Below are 23,750 nucleotides of genomic sequence, written 5' to 3'. Positions count from 1 at the left end.
TCCACACTTGTCCTTCCCTACACCCCTTCCCGTGCACTCCGTTCCATGGATAAATCCTTCTTATCTGTTCCCTATCCACTACTGCCAACTCCAGACTTCGCTCCTTCTGTCTCGCTGCACCCTACGCCTGGAATAGACTTCCTGAGCCCCTACGTCTTGCCCCATCCTTAACCATCTTTAAATCTAGATTGAAAGCCCACCTCTTTAACATTGCTTTTGACTTGTAACCACTCGCCCCACCTACCCTCCTCTCCTCTTTCCTCTACACATTAATTGATTTGCTTGCTTTATTTTGTCTATTAGATTGTAAGCTCTTTGAACAGGGACTGTCTTTCTTCTATGTTTGTGCAGCGCTGCGTACGCTTTGTAGCACTATAGAAATGCTAAACAGTAGTAGTAATTATAACAAACCCCAGTAGCTCCAGGAGTTGAATAGTCATCTGCATGGACCGCAGAGCTCCTGCCTCCGAGGAGTTCTTCACCAGCCAATCATTGAGATAAGGGAACACATGCACTCCCAGTCTGCGTAGCGTTGCTGGCAACTACCGCCAGGCATTTTGTAAACACCCTGGGGCACAGACGCGAGACCAAAGGGCAGCACACAATACTGGAAGTGCTGGGCTCCCAGACGGAATCGAAGATACTGCCTATGAGCTGGAAGTATCAGGATGTGTGTATAAGCATCCTTTAAGTCCAGAGAGCATAGCCAATCATTCTCCTGAATCATGTAGAAATATGCTAGCTGTTGCTCTCGGTGAAATACAGGCCAATGGCTCAGGCTAAGAGCTAGGCCTCTTAAAATAAAAAATCATGTCCGATACAAAATATACTTCACTGCAGCTCAAGCTGAAGTGAGTGAGTTCCCAAAGAGCTGGCAAGGGAGGGGGCATTTGCTCTGTCAACAATGCTGGAACTGGCACCTGTGAGAAGTCATGAGATAAATGTTTTGATTAAAATGAAGATAGTAGAGAGGGTCAGATGCAAGTAGAAGGGGGAGCTGAAGAGAGCAAGATGACCGATAAAGTCATTTCTTCACAGATGTTGCTCTAAACACATTTTGTTTATACTTAGGGCTTGAGAACTTGTGAAGTCATTCTTATCAACTGATAAGCGCCAAAGAGTTTCTGGTGAGAAAGCTAGGGTCCAAGGCAGTCTGAGGGTATTAGATCAGAAGGCAGAAGACTTCAGAAGACTCCAGAAAGCTGTAGACGTGTCATGAAGTGCTGGTTGCCTGTACTGCCTTTGGGTGAGATGCTGATCCTAATAAACTATCTATTGATACTGGGTTTCTTTCTAATTATTGAACTGGCTACTGCGAGGACTGTGTAAAACTGTCATGAGCAGATACAAGGTTGCGGTAATTAAGTATTTAGAGGAAACATACAATCCTTTTCAGGATAGTAGAAAGCCCATGGCTTCTGCTGCACAGACAGAGCTGGCAGGACCCATTATTTCAATCATGGGGAAGAAGGGTGCCCAGGGAAACCATCCTGAACTTTTCTCCAACCAGATATTTGTTCAGAGCCCTTAGGTCTAGGATGGGACGCATCCCCCCTGTTTTCTTTTGCACAAGGAAGTACCTGGAATAGAATCCCAGCCCTTCTTGCCCCAGTGGAACGGGCTCGACCGCATTGGCACTGAGAAGAACGGAGAGTTCCTCTGCAAGTACCTGCCTGTGTTGGAAGCTGAAGGACTGAGCTCCCGGTGGACAATTTGGAGGTTTGGATATCAAATTACTACTACTACTACTACTACTACTATTTAGCATTTCTATAGCGCTACAAGGCATACGCAGCGCTGCACAAACATAGAAGAAAGACAGTCCCTGCTCAAAGAGCTTACAATCTAATAGACAAAAAATAAATAAAGTAAGCAAATCAAATCAATTAATGTGAACGGGAAGGAAGAGAGGAGGGTAAGTGGAGGCGAGTGGTTACGAGTCAAAAGCAATGTTAAAGAGGTGGGCTTTCAGTCTAGATTTAAAGGTGGCCAAGGATGGGGCAAGACGTAGGGGCTCAGGAAGTTTATTCCAGGCGTAGGGTGCAGCGAGACAGAAGGCGCGAAGTCTGGAGTTGGCAGTAGTGGAGAAGGGAAATTGAGGGAGTATCCTAGCTGGACTATTTGGAGAACCCATCGATCGGAGGTTATGAGAGGCCACCTTTGGTGAAAAAGTTTTAACCTCCCTCCGACCGGCAGATCGTCCAACATAGACACATTTACAGCGGCTATGCTCAACTGGAGCCAGTCAAAAGCCCGTCCCTTGCTTTTGCTGGTGAGCTGCAGGGGCCTGTCGAGGCGCACGCTGTTGACGTGAACGAGCGCCCTGGTGAGACAGCATGGGCATAATTATATATAAGAAATGATATTAAAAGTGGTGTTGAATTCTTATTTCAATTTCAACTTTTTACCTTGCAAGCAAAGTAAAGGAATGCCAGATGGGATAGATTATTAGAAATCTAGCTTGCTGAGCTCTATTAGGCATACTGAACAGCTTTGTAGCAGGCATGAGCCAGACATACTGTAGTTTAAGATTAGGCAGAAATACTGTATTAGAAGAAAATAGTTAGATTTAGAAGTTCTTGATATTAGAATATGTCTTATAAGGAATACTGATTCTGCTTATTCTAGAATATGGTTGCATTCTGTGTGTTATTAATATGTAGAATCTCTTTTTCAATTCTGTATTACAAATCAGTGTCTGACTTTCTAAGTAAGACTGCAGTGAAGAGGTCAACATGTGGTTTGACTTATTTGCAGTCCTGGCTGGTTTAATGTATGGAGCTGGTGGGTGAAAAAGGTCAGGAAAAGCTTCTCCTTGATTGATTAGCTAAGTGTAAGACTGTACCATTAAGTAAGAATATCCCTTAGCCTCTAAGTGAACCCAGTTAAGTTATAGCTGAAAAATTAATCATAAAGAAAATGCAAGAGTTCTGGTGCCATATTGTCTAGCTTGAGGGGCCCCAGGTCATAGGTCAGTTTGAGAAATATTAAACCTATGTAACTGATATTTTTGAAGTAATGTATAGAGACGATTGGTTGAGATTCTTACCATCTGGAGAGTAAGGGGGGCTAGGAGGGGGATAGAACTGTATTTAAGTGGGAGCAGAAGCAGCTTACGTCAGAAGGAACAGACAGAAGAGAAGGAACGGACAGAAGAAAGAGAGCTGAAGGAAGACAGCAGAGGAAGAGAAGCAGCTGAGACAGAAGCCATAACATCCAGAGAGCTGAGAGAGAGAGAAGAGAGCTAGAACTGATGTCCTACTTTGTTTGCTGGCAAATAAAGAAGATTTCTCTCTCATTCTGGTGTGTGCTGTTTGACTCCTGAAGTACCACTAATTCATGCATCAATTCCTGCAACACTGGGGCTTAGCCTGAGCAGGCTGTCGGGAAGGTGGATTGTACCTACACTTATTAAAAGTATAGGGAGCAGTCCTCCTTCCTCTGTAAAAACGTCTACCTGATGAGGTAGATGCTGAAGGCGCTCTGTGGGAGAGATTGTCGAGGGTGGTTTCCCGATGGTGGAGCTGCTCTACCACCTGCTCGACCTTCTCGCCGAAAATATTATCCCCCCCCGGCAAGGAGCATCCGCAATCCACTGCTGGACTCGATTCTCCATGTCAGAGGCACGCAGCCATGAGACTCTGCGCATCACTATACCCTGAGCAGCGGCCCTGGATGCAACATCAAAAGAGTCGTAAGCATCCCTGGACAGGAATTTATGACACGCCTTCAGCTGCCTGACCACCTCCTGAAAAGGCTTGGCCTGCTCCGAAGGGAGCTTATCGACCAAGTCCGCCAGTTACTTCACATTATTCCGCAAGTGGATGCTCGTGTAGAGCTGGTACGACTGAATCTTGGAGATGAGCATAGAGGAATGATAGGCCTTCCTCCCAAAAGAGTCCAAAGTTCTGGACTCCCGCCCTGGGGGCGCTGAGGCATAATCTCTAGAACTCTTGGCCCTCTTGAGAGTGTAATACACAACCGCAGAGTCGTGAGGCAACTGGGTCTTCATCAACTCCGGGTCCCCGTGAATCCGATACTGGGACTCAACCTTCTTGGGAATGGTGGGATTAGTTAACGGTTTCATCCAGTTCACCAGCAATGTCTGCTTAAGGACATTATGTAGAGGAACAGTGGACGACTTCTTAGGTGACGAAGGATAGTCAAGGACCTCGAACATCTCGGCTGTGGACTCATCCTCAGTTACCACAGGGAAGGGAATGGCCGTAGACATTTCCCGCACAAAGGAAGAGAAAGACAGACTCTCCGAGGGAGAAAGCTTTCTCTCTGGTGAAGGAGTAGGATCAGAAGGGAGACCCACAAGACTCCTCATCAGAGAAATATCTGGGTTCTCCTCTGCCTCCCATGAGGCCTCCCCCTCGGAATCGGACACTAGTTCTCTGACTGTAGTCCGAAGCCGGGCCCGTCTCAACGCCGAGGAACCATGTCCTCGATGGCGATGTTGAAAAGTGGACTCCCGCGCCGTCGGCGATGAAGCTCCCTCCATCGATGTCGACAGGGAGTCATCCTGGGTGGCAGCCGAGGCTGAAGCCGCAAGCGGCACCGGAGTCGCAGACCTCACCACAGCCGCCGCATCTATCAACGGTACCGACGGCACAAGCACCACCGGTACCGGAACAGACGATCACAGCAGGGACTTGAAAGCTGCTCTAATGGACCTTAGTATAACATCTGAGGCTGGCAATTAATGTTTTTAATCATATTTTGGGGGGATGGGAGGGGATCAGTGACCACTGAGGGAGTAAGAGAAGGTCATCCCTAATTCCCTCCAGTGGTCATCTGGTCAGTTATGGCCAAAAAACATCCAAGTCTTAGGAATGTCCAAATTCCGCTCTTAACGCCCTCCCCCCCCCCCCCCCCCCCCCCCCCGATACCCCTGCTTGAGATTTGGACGCACTACAGACGAAAATCATAGAAAAACATCTGAAAAATAGGTTTTTAATATACTAATTTGGATGATTTTATGAGAAAAATGTCCAAATACTGCTTTATGCCCCAAAGAGAAGGAAAGAGGCAAATCAGATAATGTAAGGAGAAAAGTAAAAATAAGGGAAACATAACAATTACATTATCCACACGACAAAGGTTAGAACTTAGAAGCAGGGACCATGATTAAAACACCTCATTCTCACTGTGCCTGGTCCAGAGGAGCTGTCTTTCTTCTAGGACATGTTTGAATCAGTTTGCTTCTAGCTTTAATTCAAGCTACATCACCTGTTTGATGCAGTTCCTCACACGTGGCTGTGGTGGTCAGATTTCCTCTTTCCTCAGATTCCTGAGGCTCAGTCCCAAATCCCTCTTGCTCAAACTGGAATAATATGTCAGGCTTGACATTGCGGGAGCCTGTTGCAGGAAAAATATAGTAAAATATGTTTTAAAAAAAAAGTTCCCACACAGCCTGTAAGTGCTTAGAATTACGCTGTTTTCATAGTCACCTCCATTTGTACACAGACAAAAAAAGAAAAAAGGGTGCTGCTGTGCTGATCATCATCAGAAATATATTCTTAACAGTAACCTGATCATTTTAATATTGAAGTGGACAACTCCTTTCTTCAAGAGCTACAGGCAGCTCTGTTGTGGATTCTGCTACTGCATAAACATAATGGAAATCTCTGCTATCAGTAATTATTTTAAGCAGATTGTTCATCTAATTGCTATAGATCAATATTCAGTGGCATTTAACTGATTACTACAACCGAATATCACCGCTAACCGGCCATTTCCTAACCAGATTAGAGACGGACTGGGGGCAGAGTGTGGAAAGAGCACCTACTTAGCCAGTTAGTGGCGGCTTTCAGTCTGCTAAGCAGCTAAGTAACTTCATAATGGGGCCCTTTTACAAAGCGGCGGTAGGGTTACTGTGCGGCAATACAGCACTTCCGCAGGCCGCACCCAGGAGCCCTGCAGTAGTTTTCTATTTGCCACACCAGAAAATATTTTCTATTTTCTAGCATGGGGGTGGGGAGTAGGTATGCCCAGCGGTATATGGCCATCGCCGAATGCTGTCCAATTACCTCCGGGCTAGCATGTGAGCCCTTACCGCCTCCTAAATCGCTGCATGCCAATATTTTCATTAGCACACGGCCATTAATGACCTCCATTTAAATAAACAGAATTGCCAGCTGTGGTAAAGAGTGGCTTTGGCATGCTGCACACTACTGCAGACCACTTTTTACCGCAGCTTTGTAACAGAACCCCAAAGTTAGGATAGCAAAAACGCTGTCTTAACTTTATGCACTAATGTTAACCGGACACCAGTCTGAATATCTGGCTGTTAGCGACTCAGATGCCACTTACTGCTGCAGCTGAATATCTGAATAGCTTAGAAAGTGGAGGGGGACTGAAACAACCCCCCACAGTAAAAGAAGGAGCCTCCTATTCTGGGTTCAAGTGACACACTGAACTATCAGGCAGGTATTGGCAGTTTACCCCTTATTACTAATCATTTCTATAACGTTACTAAACACACTGTATATTATCATCATAGCTAAGAGCTTTGATTCAAGGCCTGAGACTTTGGTTCAGGATCTAAAATGAGAGAAAATCTTACAGGCTCATGACTTTAACCTGAACTTCAGTGTGACTGCAGAACTCACGATCTGTTATGACATTCTGATGCAGCAGAATGAGGAACGGGCGTAAGTGAAAGAACAGAGTACAGTGCACTCCATTTAAGTGCACGTCGGATAAGAGCATGCTCTGTTTAACTGCATGCCGTACTTCGGTCAAATTTCTATGGGAACAAACTTCGTTTTAGCGCACCACTGATAAGTGCAAGATTCGCTTATATGCATGGTTCAAGACCGTTCCTCTGCAGGAAAGACTCCGCATAAGCGTACACATGGAATATGGAAGCCGATTGGCGCGTGACAACCGAGATTTCAAATTTATCGCCTCTTTAATTGCCACAGGCAGATTAGGGGAAAGAATGTTGTTGGAGCATGCACCGGGGTCGTCATCGTGGTGGCGGCGGAACTGTAAGACTTTAACACTGCCTGAACGAATATAAGTTCTTAAAAAATGTTTTTATCTAGGGATGGATAGACCCATGAAGACCTTCTCTAATAGGTTGGCAAACCAACCATCTACCAGAGATGTTCCCTTGAAGGCTGTCTATGATATGTTTGCGCTTATCTGACTCACTTCTAATGTCCATTAATTTATGTGTATTATTATCAAGCATTTTATCCAGAGGTTTATTTAATTCTCTAGATATTCTATAGAAAGGAGTGAGAAGGAAAGTTATAAGGATAATTACCTTTATTATAGCTTACCACAATAATACAACAGGATCAGGAATACAAGCAGATGGGTGGGCAGTCAGACAGCACTTCGTGTAGCAAGTCAAAAGGTCTTCTGGCACGCCCTAAATCTACCCGCCTTATATATTCTCCTATCTCCATTCTAAGTAATGGGGCCCATAAGCTACAGTGTTAAACTTGTTTATCCCAAACTAGCTGACCACAATCTTGCTTAATTGGAAAGTTCACACCCCCTTTTTCTCAATCATTTCCTTACACCTGGCATGACGCACTTGTTTCTCAACTTGTTTTTCTAACTTAGTTTAGAGAAAATTCCATTTTGTAACTAATATTAAATCTTCCATTTTGTTTTCATATTTCTTGACCTAACTACTAAGCCATGCTTTTCCAGCAAGCTTCTAGTTATGTCAACCATCAGATTTCTGACTTGACCAGTGTCTCTAGTAGCCTGAGCTCCATGGCCCAGCCCTCCACCATTCCAGTGGGGGTCTCTGGCTATATTATATCTTATCAAAAATTAGAAAACAAAGAAAGTCAAGCATCTATTGCTAAAGAATATGGTGTCAATCCCAGTCAAATTTCACGTATCTTGAAGCAGAAAGACCAGCTTCTGGAAGACTGGCAAAACAATACAAATCCACAACGGAAATGAAAACATGCGGGAAAAGCTGAGGAGGTAGAAGATGCTCTTCTTTGGTGGGTTTCTCGAGTCAGGAGCAGACAGTTTCCTGTCAGTGGTCCACTACTTACGGAGAAAGCTAACCAGGTAGCAGAAAGTTTTGGACTGACTGAATTCAAAGCCACTGTTGGATGGCTGGAAAGATGGAAGGAAACGAATAGCATAAAATTCAAGAAACAGCATGGTGAGAAACAAGACGCTGATGACGTTGGTGCTGAAAATTGGGTTGTTTCAGTTCTTCCTACCATCTTGAACGAGTTTGCACCTCGTGACATTTTCAAAGCTGACGAAAATGGTTTCTACTGGCGAGCGATTCCTGATGGAACACTTGCATTCAAACATGCCGAAACTACTGGAGGTAAAACATTGAAGGATCGACTGACAATCCTCCTTTGTTGCAATATGGATGGGAGTGAGAAGTTGGAACCCCTCGTCACTGGAAAGAGCAAACAGCCCCATTGCTTCAAGAAAGTTTAGCGACTTCCTGTGTCATACGAGGCTAACACAAATTCGTGGATTACTGGGGAAATTTGGAAGCAGTGGTTAAAGAAGTTAGACACTAGAATGCGGGCGCAAAAGTGTCAGATTTTGCTGCTTTGTGATAACTGTGCTGCACACAGGGATGATGTCAGACTGTCTAACGTCAAGGTGGTCTTCCTGCCACCAAACACTACCTCTCTGATCCAACCTCTGGATAAGGGCATAATAGCCAATTTCAAACAACATTATCGGGCTCTTGTGCTACGTCATCTGATGAGCGTTATGGATGACCAGACTGGCAAGGATAAACCTGCTGTTGAACTGGCTCGTAATCTATCACTGTTGGATTTACTACATATGCAGAAAGAAGCCTGGAATCATGTTACACAGGCAACCATTGTGAACTGCTACAAGCGGGCAAGCTTTGTTAAGGATGCAGAGAGGGATGAAACAGGTGCAGCTGTTGCAAACAGATGAAAAGGTTATTGACATCCCAGCCGGTTTTACTGAAGAGGAGTTCCATCGCTACGTAGCTGTTGATTACAATCTACAAACAGCTGAAGACAGCACTGATATTGAGATATGCTCCTATATGCAGGCAACAATGGCTGATGATGGAACAAATGAAGAAATGAGCAGCGAGGCACATGCTGATGAAATTCAACAACCTCCTCCTGTCACTTTTGCAAGAGCGCTGGAGAGTCTCAACACCGTAAGAATTTAACCCATCCCCACCCATCCCCGTAAGAATTTAATAGTACATAAAAGAAAATTCCAGTCAGCTCCCTCAGTCTCTCTCTGGATTTGAGCCACAGCACTGTAGGCAAGGAAGGAACGGAAGCTGGAACTTGGAACACTCTGGTGCGCACATGTAAGATTTGTCTCCGATTCACTGGCAGTGTGTGCTGAGAGGTCGCCACATGCACGTGCCAGTAGGTCAGGTGACATCTGATTCTAGTGCCTGTGTCAGAGCTGAGGTCTGTGCACCAGCCTGGGAGCAAAGAGGATTAATAGTAACATAGTAAGTGATAGCAAATAGACCTGAACGGTCCATCCACTCTGCCCAATAATCACACTCTTGATCAATTCATCATTAAATCAATGAGTGTGATATTATATACTTGATTATGGTCTTTCTTTCGTGTTTCTGGAACAAAGACCACAGAAGTCTATCTGGCCCCATCATTATGTTCCAACTGCTGGCGTTGCCATCGAAGCCCACTCCAGCCTATTCATGTTCTCATTTATGGGACACAGACCGTAAAAGTCTGTTCAGCACTGTCCTCATGTTCCAGCCACTGAAGTTGCTGTCTAAGCCCTTTCCAGCCCATCCTACACCAGATTGCCATGTATGAGACACAGACCATACAAGTCTGCGAGGTATCAGCCCTAGTTCATCACAGCCAGAGTCGCTATCTAAGTGTCACTTGACACATCCACACACATGCAGCCATTTAAGGTTAGCTTTTATATAACTTCCATTTTCTAATTAGAGATCCTCTGTGTTCATCCCACGCTTTTTTGAATTCCATCATCATTTGTGACTCTACCACCTCCTTAATGGAAGACTTTCCACATTTATGCTGTTAAAGCAAGGAAGAAGAGGAGGAGGAGGAGGAGACAGCACTCAAAGAAATTGGTATTCGGTAGATGAGAGGCTGGTGCAGGTGCAGCTTACACTTCCACAGGAAGTCCGCAGAACTGGTTCCATCCCCGCGGGAACCCCGCAGGAACTGCCTCTGTCCCCGCGGGAATCCCGCGGATTCCACGGGATTCCCGCGGGGACGGAGGCCGTGCAGCTCTCTAGTAGGGAGACAGCAAGACAGTCTATGGCAGCCTGAGGCCACCAGAGGGCGAGGTGAGCACAGCCAAGGCAAATAGTCACCATCGTGACAATAGTAAAACCAGCAGCCCAACAGGCTGCAGTCAGATAGAAAATGCTTCTATACAGGGGGTTGTTTTGCATTACACAATATAATCAAACTTACAGGGGCCTTCCTGCTTTTTTTCTCTTTTTGTAAGAAAGCCGTAATGGCACAGTATGAGATGTTTAAAAACAAAAGAAACAACAACTATTTTATGCTGTTGTTTTTCGATACAGATTACCAAACTTTTTTTTTCCTTTTTAAATGCTTAATTTTGCTGTAGCAGTGTTAACCTAAGAATCATATAAGTTTTAAAAAAGTTAAGTATAGCAAATGTAACAAAGCTAGGGAGCACATCTTCCCCCTCTCACAACAATCCTGTTTTCAAGACATCTACGTGAGATCGTGCCCTGCAGAGATGGTTTCTGCAGCCAGTCCTGTGAGATTTGACAAAGAATGAGAAACCCCCACACAGATCCGTTTCCCAGTCTGTGACTTCTATAATGCATCTGCAGGGATAGTAAAACCCAGGGCTGCTGAGAGACTAGGCAGGGGCAAGGCCGCCCCGCCTCCCCACCGCTGCCACCACCCATCACTCCCCCTGCCGCTGCCGCCCCCCGTCACTCCCCCCCGCCGCTGCAGTCCCCAGTCTCACCTGCCTGCCTCCATGGCTCCGGGCCCTCTGCATTCAAAGCGGCAGTCGCAGATCGCCTCTCTTCAGACCTTCCCTCCCTCGTCTGATATAACTTCCTGTTTCCGCGAAGGCGGGACACAGGGAGGGAAGGTCCTGGCAGCGCTATAGAAATGCTAAGTAGTAGTAGTAGTAACCAAATTCTCCCACTCATGTTCCCAAATACTGACGACCTTAAACCATTTCTCTTTTAGGTAATTTGTCTTGCACTATGTTTTGTAGTTGAGAAACCCAGCAGATTCTGTTTTTTAGAATCAGCAGTTCATACAGCCGTGGTAAAAACACCCGTTAAATTCAAAGGCAGTGCGCTCGCCGTTAACGATGGCATAACCTTTGAAAAAGTAGTCACCCATCTGCATTTCGCCACCCACTTTTGTTTTCTTTGTCCTCGGTGTACATCAGCCAATGGATACTAGCGGTCTGCCAATGATCATCATCAGTCGACAGCACAGTTATGGTTCACGATTTTAAACACATGAACCTGAACATGGCCATACACACGGAAGCAAGTGGAATGTACTGGAACATATCTATACAATTCCTTTGGGTCGCTGCCCCACCCCTGGGTATTTCTACCTCCACAACCCTCTCTGTCATTTCCTCTCTATTCAGGACACAGGCTTTTTACAGTAGAAGGCCCTTTCCTTCTGTAAATCAAACAAGTTATGTTTGTTCTCACCATACCATCATGTGAATCCTCTTTTTTCATCAGGCATCATGCTCTCAATGCCCCAGTACTTTTTCCTCAGGCATTTCCCCCACATAGTTTTGATTTTAAAAATAGCAATGGTACATCAGCTACTACTGCCTTTTCAAATGTTACTATAGGGTACAAACTGAGCCAGATCAGATCTTAGACAGCTATGTGGAGGAGTGGCCTAGTGGTTAGGGTGGTGGACTTTGGTCCTGAGGAACTGAGTTCGATTCCCACTTCAGGCACAGGCAGCTCCTTGTGACTCTGGGCAAGTCACTTAACCCTCCATTGCCCGCCGCTGTTGTTGCCTGCCATGAGTGGGAAAGCGCGGGGTACAAATCTAACAAAAAAAATAAATAAATGTAGTTGTGTCCCACGGGATCTAAGGACGAATTAAATCAATTTACTGACTATTTGAACAGTTGTCACCCTACTCTTAGGTTCATTGTACAGTTTGATATTAAATCTATATCTTTCTTGGATGTGCTCATCATTAAGAAGGATAGAGAGCTGCACACTACAGTTTTTCGGAAAACAACGGATAGAAACGCATTTTTGGAGTATAGGAGTTGCCATCCCAAAAAGCTTAAAGATAGCTTGCCCTTTTCCCAATTTATTCGCTACAGACAGATATGTTCTGAAGATTCTGAGTTCAGAGAGAAAGCCAAGGAATTAGGTGCAAGATTAAAAAATAGGGGTTACCCAGAGGAGATTATTTATAAAGCCTACAGACGCGCCAAATACAATAACTGAGATTATCTCTTCATGCAAAGAAACAAAGACAAGACACCTGACAGTGAACCGATCACATGTGTGTTGCGTTACAGCAGTATGTCCACTAAAGTTGCAAATATTATAAAGAACAACTGGCATGTATTGCAGACATTACCAGGGTTGGACAAAACAGAGTTGAGGTTGTCTTTTAGTAGGGGACGGAATCTAAAAGAAATTTTATCGCCCACAGTTTTGAGACAACCCAGGATAGAACGTGCTAGCGAAAAAGGACACATCAGATGTGGCAACTGTAGCATGTGTTGGATGATGCTTGAAACAAAAGAATTTATTGATCCACAGTCAAATAGGATCTATAATTTATATCATAGTACATCCTGCACATCGGAATGGGTACTTTATTGCATTATCTGCAGGTGTAATAAACTTTATGTAGGTCAGACGTCACGAAGATTGTCCACAAGATTAGTTGAACATAAAAGCAATGTCAACACCCACAAAATGACAGCTCCGTTAGCAGCACATTGCATTAAAGAAGGGCATGCATTTGACACTTTAAGATGCTTAGTACTCCAGCAACTCAATTGGAATGTCAGGGAAGGTGATAAGAAACTCCGCCTATTACAGCAAGAAGAACGATGGATTCATCGGTTGAACACTCTACACCCGCATGGGATTAACACCAGAATTGAATGGAATCAGTTTTTCTGAAAGTTTTTTTAAATACCTGCATTAAAAACATTATAAGGACTGACCTTGTCATTACGCACGTGGGGTGGGTAGCCGTCTCCCCATTGGTTCATTACTTTATTGAGCGTCTGACGTCAGGCTTCATAAAGGGAAGCCATTTTGCTAGCATGTAACAGAGAGTAAGAACTGCAGCATTTAATGTCAGGAATACATGAGTTACTACTGGAGGTCGCTGCGATTGAAAAGAGTGATGTGATTACACTTTATTATGTGTTTTCCAGGAGCACAGCTAGTCGGTTGATACCACGGACCCTGAGGCAGTCACCGAAACTCGGGCCAAAGTCGGGCCGTGGATGGTGGGACACGACTACATAGCTGTCTAAGATAAGTGCGACTCAGAACTGTTTAGGACATTTAGAAAATACTTTCTTTCTTTTTTTTAAATAAAGAAATAAACTACAAAAACTAGCAACACAGCTCCGAAAAAAAAGAAACATCTCTTAACCCCTGAAAACACAGATATCTGAAGGGAGGGATCTGGGCCGGTCCGGAGGGAATAAAGAAAAGCAAATTAGCAGGTAAGGCCTAATTTACCCTTCCTTAGCGTCCCTCTGGACCGGCCAGAATGTGACTGATGGGAAGTAACAAAGCAGTGAAATTATGGGAGGGACTCTAGTAGCCCCGCCGTCAAGACGTGTGCTCCGAAAGCAATCCGCCGACAACTAACGACATCAAAACGATAGTGCTTAGAAAAAAAATGCAAAGACGACAAAGTCGCTGCCCTACAAATGTCCTCCGGAGGCACCAGACAATGCTCTGCCCAAGAGGCTACCTGATCCCTTGTAGAGTGAGCCTTAACATGCTCTGGAACAGGTTTCCCAGAAAGAAGGTAAGCTGAGGCAATCATTTCTTTAAGCCACCGAGAAATAGTGGGCTTAGAGGCTATGAACCCTTTGCGTGACCCTCCCATCAGAATAAACAAACAATCGGATCGCAGAATGTCATCAGTAGACTTGTGTTTCAACACCCGTTTTACATCCAAACACTTCAAATGCCGCTGCTCCTCTGACCCGGAAAAAGAACCTAACACAGGAAATACCACTGGCTGAGATACATAAAAACGAGTCACAACCTTGGGAAGAAAGGAAGGAACCGGCCACAAAACTACTCGATCGGAACAGAACTCCAAAAACGGTGATCTACAAGATAGCGCCTGCAACTCCGAAACTCGCCTAGCCGAAGGAACAGCCACCAAAAATACTGTCTTCAGAGTCAAGTCTTTCAGAGTACAGGACGACAAAGCTCGAAGGGAGGCTTAGTAAGAACCGAAAGAACTAAATTCAGATCCCAACAAGGAAAAAAACATTGAGACAGGGGACGAAGAAGATTAACCCCCCTCAAAAAACGCACCACATCCGGATGACTAGCTAGAGATCTCCCTTGGACACGACCACAAAAACATGTAAAAGCTGCAATCTGCACTTTAAGAGAAGCCAAAGCAAGGCCTTTATCATAACCCCGCTGCAAAATATCCAAAATTTGCGGAACAGAGGCACAAAAAGGAGACAAACTAAACTCCTTACACCACGCCTCAAAAATCCTCCAGCTGCCCACATAATTCAAAGAGGTAGAATGGCGATGAGAGCGAAGCATAGTAGCAATGCTTTCTTAGTCGGATTAGTCCTGTCACGAGCCAGGCCGTAAGACAGAATCGACCTGGATCCGGAAAAACCACCAGACCCTGCGTCAACAGATCTTGCGTGACAGGAAGTCTGAAGGGAACATCAGAAGACGCCGCAGGTCGGCGTACCAAGGTCTGCGAGGCCAATACGGTGCTATTAAGATCAGACGCCCCCTGTGAGTCTCGACCTTCTGAACAAGACGCCCTATAACAGGCCATTGAAGAAAAGCATACAGTAGACCGGTTGGCCAGGATTGAAGCAAAGCGTCCAAGCCCTGCGCTTTGGGATCCTTGCGATGACTGAAGAACAGAGGAAGTTTTGAATTGCCAGTGGAGGCAAACAGATCCATCCTGGAACACCCCCAACGATTGACCAGTTGCCGAAACGCCACTTCGCTTAGCGACCACTGTCCGTGATCGAGCAAGTGACAACTGACAAAATCTGCTTGAACATTTAGGACCCCTGCCATGTGAGCCGTTGATAGAGCTACCAGATGGACCTCCGCCCACTGAAACAGCAGCGACGCATCTCACTACAATGGTAGGCTCCTCGTCCCTCCTTGCCGATTGATATATGCTACCGTGGTGGCATTGTCTGACATCACTCGGACTGCTCCGCCCCTCAGAAGATGAAGAAAACTCTGGAGCGCCAGACGAATTTCTCTGGCCTCCAATAGGTTGATTGAAAAAAATGTCTCCTGCGGAGACCAGAGACCCTGAGCATACTGTCCCTGAAAGTGAGCTCCCCAGCCTTGGAGACTGGCATCTGTCATCACCACAGTCCAGCTGAGCTGATCCAGAGGCATACCTTTGGTCAGATTGGCCTCTTGAAGCCACCATTGAAGACTGGTCCTCACTTGGAGCGAAAGTGCTAATCTTTGATGAAGAGAATCCATCTGGGACGACCATCTCAACAAAAGTGACCTCTGGAGAAGCCTCATGTGAGCCCTGGCCCAGGGCACCGCCTCGATCGTTGCCGCCATGGATCCCAGAACCTGTAGATAGTCCCTTGCCCACAGACTCAAATTCTGCAAGAACTGACGAATCTGAGACTGCAACTTGAGGACACGGGCCGGCGGAAGAAACACGCGACCCTGCTTTGTGTCGAACAGGACTCCTACATATATCGACTGAGAAGGCTGAAGACGGCTCTTCTGCATATTGACTATCCAACCTAGGGACTGTAAGAATTCTACCACCCGAGCTGTCACCTGAACACTCTCGTGGTAAGACTTTGCCCGGATCAACAAATCATCTAAGTAAGAATGGACTAAAATGCCCTCCGTTCTGAGAGCTGCAGCTACAACAACCATGACCTAGGTAAACGTACAAGGAGCAGTTGCAAGTCTGAAGGGAAGAGCCCGAAACTGAAAATGGTGACCTAGCACCGCAAAACGAAGGAAACGTTGACATGCAGGACAAATACGAATGTAGAAATAGGTTTCTGTAAGATCAAGAGAAGTCAGAAACTCCCCGGACCGGACCGCAACAATGATGGTACGCAAAGTCTCCATACGAAACGAGGGCACCTTGAAAGCTTGATTGACCGCCTTGAGATCTAAAATCGGTTGTAAGGAACCCTCTTTCTTGGGTACCACAAAGTAAATGGAGTAACAGCCTTGACGCTGTTCCGCCAAAGGGACTGGACAAATCGCTCGAAGGTCCAGAAGTCTGCAAAGAGTATCCCTGACTGCTCTGGCCTTGATGCGAGAACGGCAAGGAGATTCTAGGAAAGCATCTGACAAAGGATGAGCAAACTCTAAGGCGTACCCGTCTCGAATAACCTCTAGTACCCACTGGTCCGAAGTAATCTGGGCCCACCTCCCTTGAAATTGTGCCAACCGAGCACCTACTTGGACTAGAGGCTGGGCCCGCAAACCTTCACTGTTGAGGACGGGAGGAGGAGGAAAGGGAATTCCCTGCCTCTCGACCTCCTCTACGACCTCCGCGAAAGGACCAATTCCTTTGGAAAAATCTGGAGCGCTGTACCGGAAAAACTCTGCCCGGCCGATGACGACCTGAGAAATTGCCACGACCAGAACCTCTGGGACGATCTTCCAGCAACCTTGGCACCTTAGCTCACTCAGGCTATGCACCAACTTGTCTAATTCTTCACCAAACAGAAAAGAACCCTTAAAGGGAAATTTACTAAGTTTGGACTTAGAAGCGGCATCCACCGACCAGCCACGCAGCCATAGAGTACGATGGGCCGACACGGATAGAGCCAGAGACTTAGAAGAAGCCCAAAGCAAATCATAAAGAGCATCTGCCAAAAAGGCCGAACCCATTTCCAACTTTGCCACTTTAACATCAATAGCTGAAAGATCATCCGAAGAACGAACCAAAACCCTTTCTCACCAGCGGAAACAAGCTCTCGCTACTAAGGACCCACAAACTGCAGCCTGCACTGCCAGAGCAGAAACATCAAAGGAATTCTTCAGCAAAGATTCAATATGGTGATCCTGGGTATACCGTGTTTCGCTTAGTAACCACAGAAACTACCGCATCCATTACTGGGGGTTGCAAAAGATCTTTATCAGAATCAGGAACCGGATAAAGTCTGACCATAGATCTCGCAAGCCTAAAAACAGAATCAGCAACCTCCCACTGAGCCTGAATAATATCCCTAATATCTTGATGCATAGGAAAAGACTTACCTGCTCTGCGAATACCCTTGACCAGCAAATCCACCTTTCTAGGCTCAGTCACCTGGATATCTTGGTCATCAAAACGCAAAGTAGAAGAAACCTGAGAAATAAGCTCCTGAAGGTCAAATCCTTACTACCGAAGGATCCTCCTCCGCAGGAAGAGATTCTTCTGCATCTGCTGTCTGTTCCAGGTCCTCAGAAAACTGCTCCTCAGAAAACCACGCCTCCTCTTCTAAGGATGGCATTTCTTGATCAGGGGAAAAAGAAAAATCCTTTTCTGCCTCCACAGAGTGTCTGACCCGTTTTTGAGCCAAAGAGGTACCCTCCAGAGATCTTTTTCCTGGAGGGTCCACAGGAGCAGCTTTGTGCAGCAGAAAGGCTTGGTACATCTGTACCACGAATTCAGGAGGAAATCCTCCTTCACCCGCTGCCAAAACGGGAGTTTGAGTAGTAGGTAGAGGCACAGCAGTCAACGAGACACCCAAAATGGCGGCGTTTCCTGCCGAAACCGACACCGGGAGAGAGGGAGACGCGACCACTGCTAAAACGCCAAAATCGGACCCCCAAGCCGACGGCACTGACGATTTCCCGGCTCCTGCACCCTGCTCCACTAAACCCTCTGCAGCGGTGCAGTATTTACACACACCACTCGCAGCAAGACCCCGCCGCTCACAGACAGAACAGCGGCAAAGTTTTTCCGACATCGCTGTCAGCTGATCACAAAGAAGAAAGCAAAGGCGCGTTTAGAAACACAGGAAAAGACCAAAGGAGCTGCCCTGCTTGTTTTAAAACAGACCAAAACACGGCTCTGTTCGCAAATAACAGACCGGTTGGCCCCCTTTTTTTTAAGTAGCTGCCTCTCCCTGCCTCCAAAGCTCTTCCCATGAAGAGCTTGAGGAAACCTTGGTTTTTTTTTAATAAAGAATGCTAGCTATCAAATAAAGCAGCCAGCACCAAAAATCATCAGGGAGGGTATGGGGGGAGGGACTCGGCCCCCCGAGTGTAACACACCAGAGGCACTAAGAGACCCCCACGGGCCTCTGCCTCTGTGAACCAGGTTTTTTTTTAAAGATGCACAGGACTAAATCAAAGAAACTTTACCACAAAGAGAAATAAAGTACAGAATAGAAGGGCTCACCACCTTCCACCTGCTGGAGACTGCGATTACTGGATCTTTCTCTAGCTGGCAAGGGCTCTTATTGGGCTCGCTAGAGTCACAGTTTTTTTCTCCATCTGCTGGAAGGCATGCACAACCCATCAGTCACATTCTGAGCCGGGCCGGAGGAACGCTAAGGAAATGTATGTGAACTTCACCCACGATTAGATTAATTCCTTTCCATGGAGTTTTGTTTTTTTTTTAACAAATTCACAAAAGTGAGGCACCAATTTGTAGAATTACTTCCTAAGGACTAATATACTGAAGCGCATCAAAGCAAATAGAAACATTAATGCACATTAAGCATGTGAACACATATATCATCAGTCATATAATTTAGGAAACTAGTCCATGTCAGTTCTCATTAACTTAATCCAGACTAACAGAATATTTAAAGAGCTGCACTGAATGCAAAATCATGCAACTGCGTACTGTGATTTGTACTAACCCACCAGCAATATAAAAACTCCATGGCTAAGTCAAACTTTATCACTTACATCAGTTATGTCCCCTGCCACTATCTTCTCTATTCCCACCAGCCCATTCAATAGTATAGATTTCCTCAACCCCATGACACTAGATAAAGGATTTTGTAGACCTGATCTTACCCCCAAGCACACCCATCTCCATCAGGTGCCTCCTCCATGTCCACAGGCAGCCAACTCTGTCCAAAGTAGGGAAACAGTGGGAGGAGGAGAGAGGAGGATGGCTCATCCCACCACCACTGATTTCCTAAATGGTCCCAAATGATTTTAGTAAATATATGCAGAAAGAATTTTATACTTACTTGTTACAGAAGGGTGAGTCACTTCAAAAGTCTCTAATTCAGGATGATCCATAAACGGGAGATTTTCCTCTTGTTTAACACTCAGTGAGAACACAGAGGTTACCACTGGAAGACCTGCTATGAGAAAACATGTCAAGAAGGTTTCACCAAGGATCTGATAGTATTAAATTAGGAAACAGAGTTTAAGTCTCCAAATGTTTGATGTTAATGATCCATCTCCTGTGATATAAAAACGCAGTGGCGTAGGAAGGGGGGGGGGGGGCGGTCCAACCTGGGTGCACGCCGCTGGGGAGGTGTCGGCGCAGCTGGTTCCCTGCTCCCTCCCTTGCTTCTCAATGCAAGTAAGAATGCACTCCGGAGGGGGGAGGGTGCGCGCCGAGGGGGGGTGCACCATGCTGCACCCAGGGGGGGAGGGTGCGCAGTGGCGACCCACCCCGGGTGTCAGCTGCCCTCGCTACGGCACTGTAAAAATGCAAAGCCGTTTAAAACCAAAACATCTACTTACTCTTGGTGGGATCATTCAGGTTTTCTTTTCCCTCCCATTCAAAGTGTTGAGTGAAATATTTCTCATCTTCCTTTTTAATCTTAAATATAACATCAGGATTAGCAATTGAATAACCTGTTAAGAAGTAGGAAAACAACATTTAAATTAGAACCTTCTCTGACATCTGGTTACCATCAGAAGGGAGTTACACATTGCACAGTATAGCTGAGTAGTGTGCAGCTAATAGTTGTAGTTCTCAGCCAGAAATCTGGGTGGCGAGTCCTCTCTCTGGTCTTCTGTGCCAAATTTTTCTTGGTATAGAAAAGGGAGACAGACTATGAAGCCTTCAGTTTAAGAATAGAGCAGCACCTTCTGCAGAGCCTGCTGTAGTGAGCTACTTCACTGGTTCCTGTTGGATATGGAATGACATCAGAATCCAGGTCCTAAATTTTGGGTGTCCATGGGACCTGGGATTTTTCCATGCTAATTGATATGCTTGTGCAGTACATGATAGAGAAGACATATTTACCTCGTGACATGAGAATGTCATGAATCTCCTTGATGACCCTCTTATACAGTTCCTTCTGCCATTCTCCTAAAATGTCCCACTCCACTTCCAAAAAATAAGCAGCAACATCCTTGAACGTGATCGATGCCTGGAATAGCCAGGAGGACACATTCAGTCACACTTTCATTATGATGTTTATGTAACAGATAGTATAGACTATGTTAGATGACCTCTGACAATGAGATCAGATCTCTAGTACATTAGTTCCCTAATTCTATATACGGTGCTTCAACTTGCATGCACCCAATTTACATGCGTAATTTAATTGCAAAATGAGCCAATTGGCCCCAATACTTAGGCGCTAATAATCAACTTTCGGTGCAATAATTTGATATTCTATAAAGATCAGTGCGTTAATTTTTATGCCCAGATCCAAAATGGGGGTATGGATGTGACAGGGGCATGGGCAGGTCTATCAACGGCATCCAACTCGGAGCACCATTTATAGAATAACGCTTAAGGCTCATTTGTTTTTAGCACTATATACAGAATCTAGCCCTACATGTTCCCTTAAATATGCTGCTTAGAGAACACTGGAAATCTCTCATGTTGGGCTGATAAAGTAGTTGGAAGAAGGAGAAAGTAGAAGAGATGAGAGGGAGAGAAGAATGTTGTTCGGTGTCTGAAGGCAAGAAAGTGAAGAGTGTTGGGGTCAGGGCTGAGGAGAGAGAAAATGTGTGACTATTGATGTTATTACTATGCTATAATCTGTTTGGAAAAGATAGAGATGGCAGAGTAAGGGGATGACTAGTTCTGTATCAATAATATCAAAGTGGCTGAAAGCCAGAGGGCACGGGGAAAGAAGGTGGTGCACTTGGCCATCCACAGACTGACTCAGATGGAAGGACAGAGATCTGGCTGAAGACCTACAAAAGGTGAGAATGAAGTGAGAAATATTGGTAGGAGACTTTAACCTGCTGGACATGGATTGCAGCATCTTGTGTGCAGGCTAGGGAAGCCCATAGTAGTTTTGCAAGTGTTAATGCAGCCAGGAACATCACACACTCCTGGCTGCATAATTGCACAATAGTGGGCCCCAATCCTGAGCCTATAGTCTATTTACCTATTCTTTGCTTTTAATAATGACATTCCTTTTTCTTTTTTTTATTTGTTAATATAATTGTGAACCGCTATGATTCTCATTTGGAATCACGGTATATCAAAACGTTTAGTAAACATAAGCATATTAAAGGAATCAGGAATATGTCAAACAGGAAGCTCTCCTTCCCTTCTCCTATTTTCAGAAATCCCTGGAGCAAATTCTCTATAGCAGTGTTTCCCAAGTCCAGTCCTAGAGTACTCCTTGCCAGTCATGGTTTCAGGATATCCACAATCAGTATGCTTTTACTAGCAAAAAAGGTGCTGGTACTCAAATGCTAGGCCACCCTTCAAGAGTGAAATGTTTGTATTGTTGTTCGAATATTGTGAGATCCACCCCACAATAGCCAGGCCCCCTGCAACCAGTCACAGAATCTATGACAAGGCAGAATTGGTGTGTAGAACCTAAGCTCTTTCATTAAAACTTGGGGATCATGGGTCAATTTTAGCTGACAATGGAAAAGGTGCTGGTACTCAGTACCCCCAAGCACCCCCTCAAAAAAAGCCCTGTCCACAATCAATAAGCATGAACTTGATTTGAATACGCTACCTCCATTATATACAAATCTCTTTCATGCATATTCATTGTGGTACTCCAGGACCGGACTTGGGGAACACTGCTCTAGGGAATTATAAATTCTTCAGACTTGATACTGCAATCCACCTCCAGCAGGTAAAGTCTTCTATCTATCAACAACCATTAAATTACTGCTCTACTCCAAAACAAACAAGCAAATACAAAGGAAGCCTGCAAGTGCAGCAAAGGAACAGTTTTCCTTTTTGTGCTGGCAGTGGCACCCTGTATACATGAGAAGAGAAAATAATTTCTTGCCTGATCAGAAACTCGGGCAGACATTTCTCTCCTGTTTTCCCCTCTGAATTCTGCAGCTGCTGGGATGGATTCAGGCAAGAGATTTCCCTTTTTCTGGAAGGATGAATAAAACAGGAGGAGGATAGACTGATCCCTCAGATAAATTCCTTCTTCTCCCTCTCTACAGATCTGGGACTGGGTTGCAGTCCCCAGAAATAAGATAAAGATTTCTTTTCTTCTGTGTCTATTCCGCACTTTGCAATCCTACAGACACTGGAGGAACAGAAAGCAGCAGAGCATGCTCAGAGCACTTCATCCCTCCCCCCTTGATGAGGTCATCTAGGGTATCCCACTTCCTTAAGGTAGATCTGGAGCCATATGGTAACCCTATGTACAAGTCAAGGAGGTTAGACAGAGAACAGGAGACTGCATGAGCCTATCTCAGAGTGTATGAGCCTATCTAGCCCTTTATATGGGCTAAGCCAGTAGGCGGAGATTGGCACCATTTTCATTCACCCAAAACAATAGCAAAAGATTAGAAATAACAGACTGCCTATGGGTGGTCCATCTGAAAAAAAGTCTAAAGCTGTTCTAGTTGGATAGGCAGTACTACTACTAATAGCATTTATATAGCACTACCAGACGCACTGAACACTTGACAGAGACAGACAGTCCCTGCTCAAAGAGCTTACAATCTAGGTAAAACAGACAGACAAGACATTACAGGCAAGGGAATTATAGGGTAGAGAGGAACAGGGAGGAGGAGAGCAAATGAGTAGCCGTTAGGAGCCAAAGGCAGTAGTGAAAAGGTGGGTTTTCAGCATAGATTTAAAAACAGGTAAAGAAGGAGCTAGATGTATGGCAGTACCTTAAAAGGTGGAAGACAAAATATTTTTTTTAACTTATTTGACAACTTTTTTAATTTATTTGAAAGCTTTCCATACGTAGATATAAATAGGAAATTATTGTAGCTTGTAGAAACAGCACTTATAAACTCTGTATTTTGTGTTCGTTTTTCTACACTTTTCTATACAATACACATGGCCAAATTTCAGTGATGAAATCCTGTTTACTGATGGGTTCATTGGAACTTATTTATTATTTTAATACATTTATAACCCGCCTATCCAACCATATAGGCAAGGAACCATAAAACACTCATAAAATGCACAAACTGTACAAAAAAACCCCCTTACAAGCAGCCAAACCCCAGCAAGCCTCAATATCCACCCATCATAGTAACATAGTAGATGACGGCAGAAAAAAGACCTGCACGGTCCATCCAGTCTCCCTAACAAGATAAACTCATATGTGCTACTTTTTATTTGTACCTGTCCTCTTCAGGACACAGACCGTATAAGTCTGCTCAGCACTATCCCTGCCTCCCAACCACCAGCCCCGCC

At 45.2% G+C, this 23,750-nt stretch overlaps 1 protein-coding gene across 1 annotated transcript in view; it reads right to left on the bottom strand.

Annotated features, from left to right (window-relative positions):
- LOC115464532 (zinc finger protein 585A-like) overlaps positions 1-20,523 on the bottom strand; it is a 512,786-nt gene extending 492,263 nt beyond the window's left edge. Inside the window, exons 1-3 of the mRNA XM_030194902.1 lie at positions 20,400-20,523; positions 19,892-20,005; positions 19,387-19,503 (exon numbers count right to left, since the gene is read on the bottom strand). Of these exons, the coding sequence (XP_030050762.1) occupies positions 19,387-19,503; positions 19,892-20,005; positions 20,400-20,409 (241 nt within the window). The 5' untranslated portion in view covers positions 20,410-20,523. The remainder of the gene's footprint in view (positions 1-19,386; positions 19,504-19,891; positions 20,006-20,399) is intronic.
- Positions 20,524-23,750: the final 3,227 nt, after the last annotated feature.

This window comes from Microcaecilia unicolor, chromosome 1 (genome assembly GCF_901765095.1).
Source record: "Microcaecilia unicolor chromosome 1, aMicUni1.1, whole genome shotgun sequence".
NCBI lineage: Eukaryota > Metazoa > Chordata > Amphibia > Gymnophiona > Siphonopidae > Microcaecilia > Microcaecilia unicolor.
The sequence above is the reverse complement of the archived record's forward strand: the minus strand, read 5'-3'. Positions and strand labels throughout refer to the sequence as shown.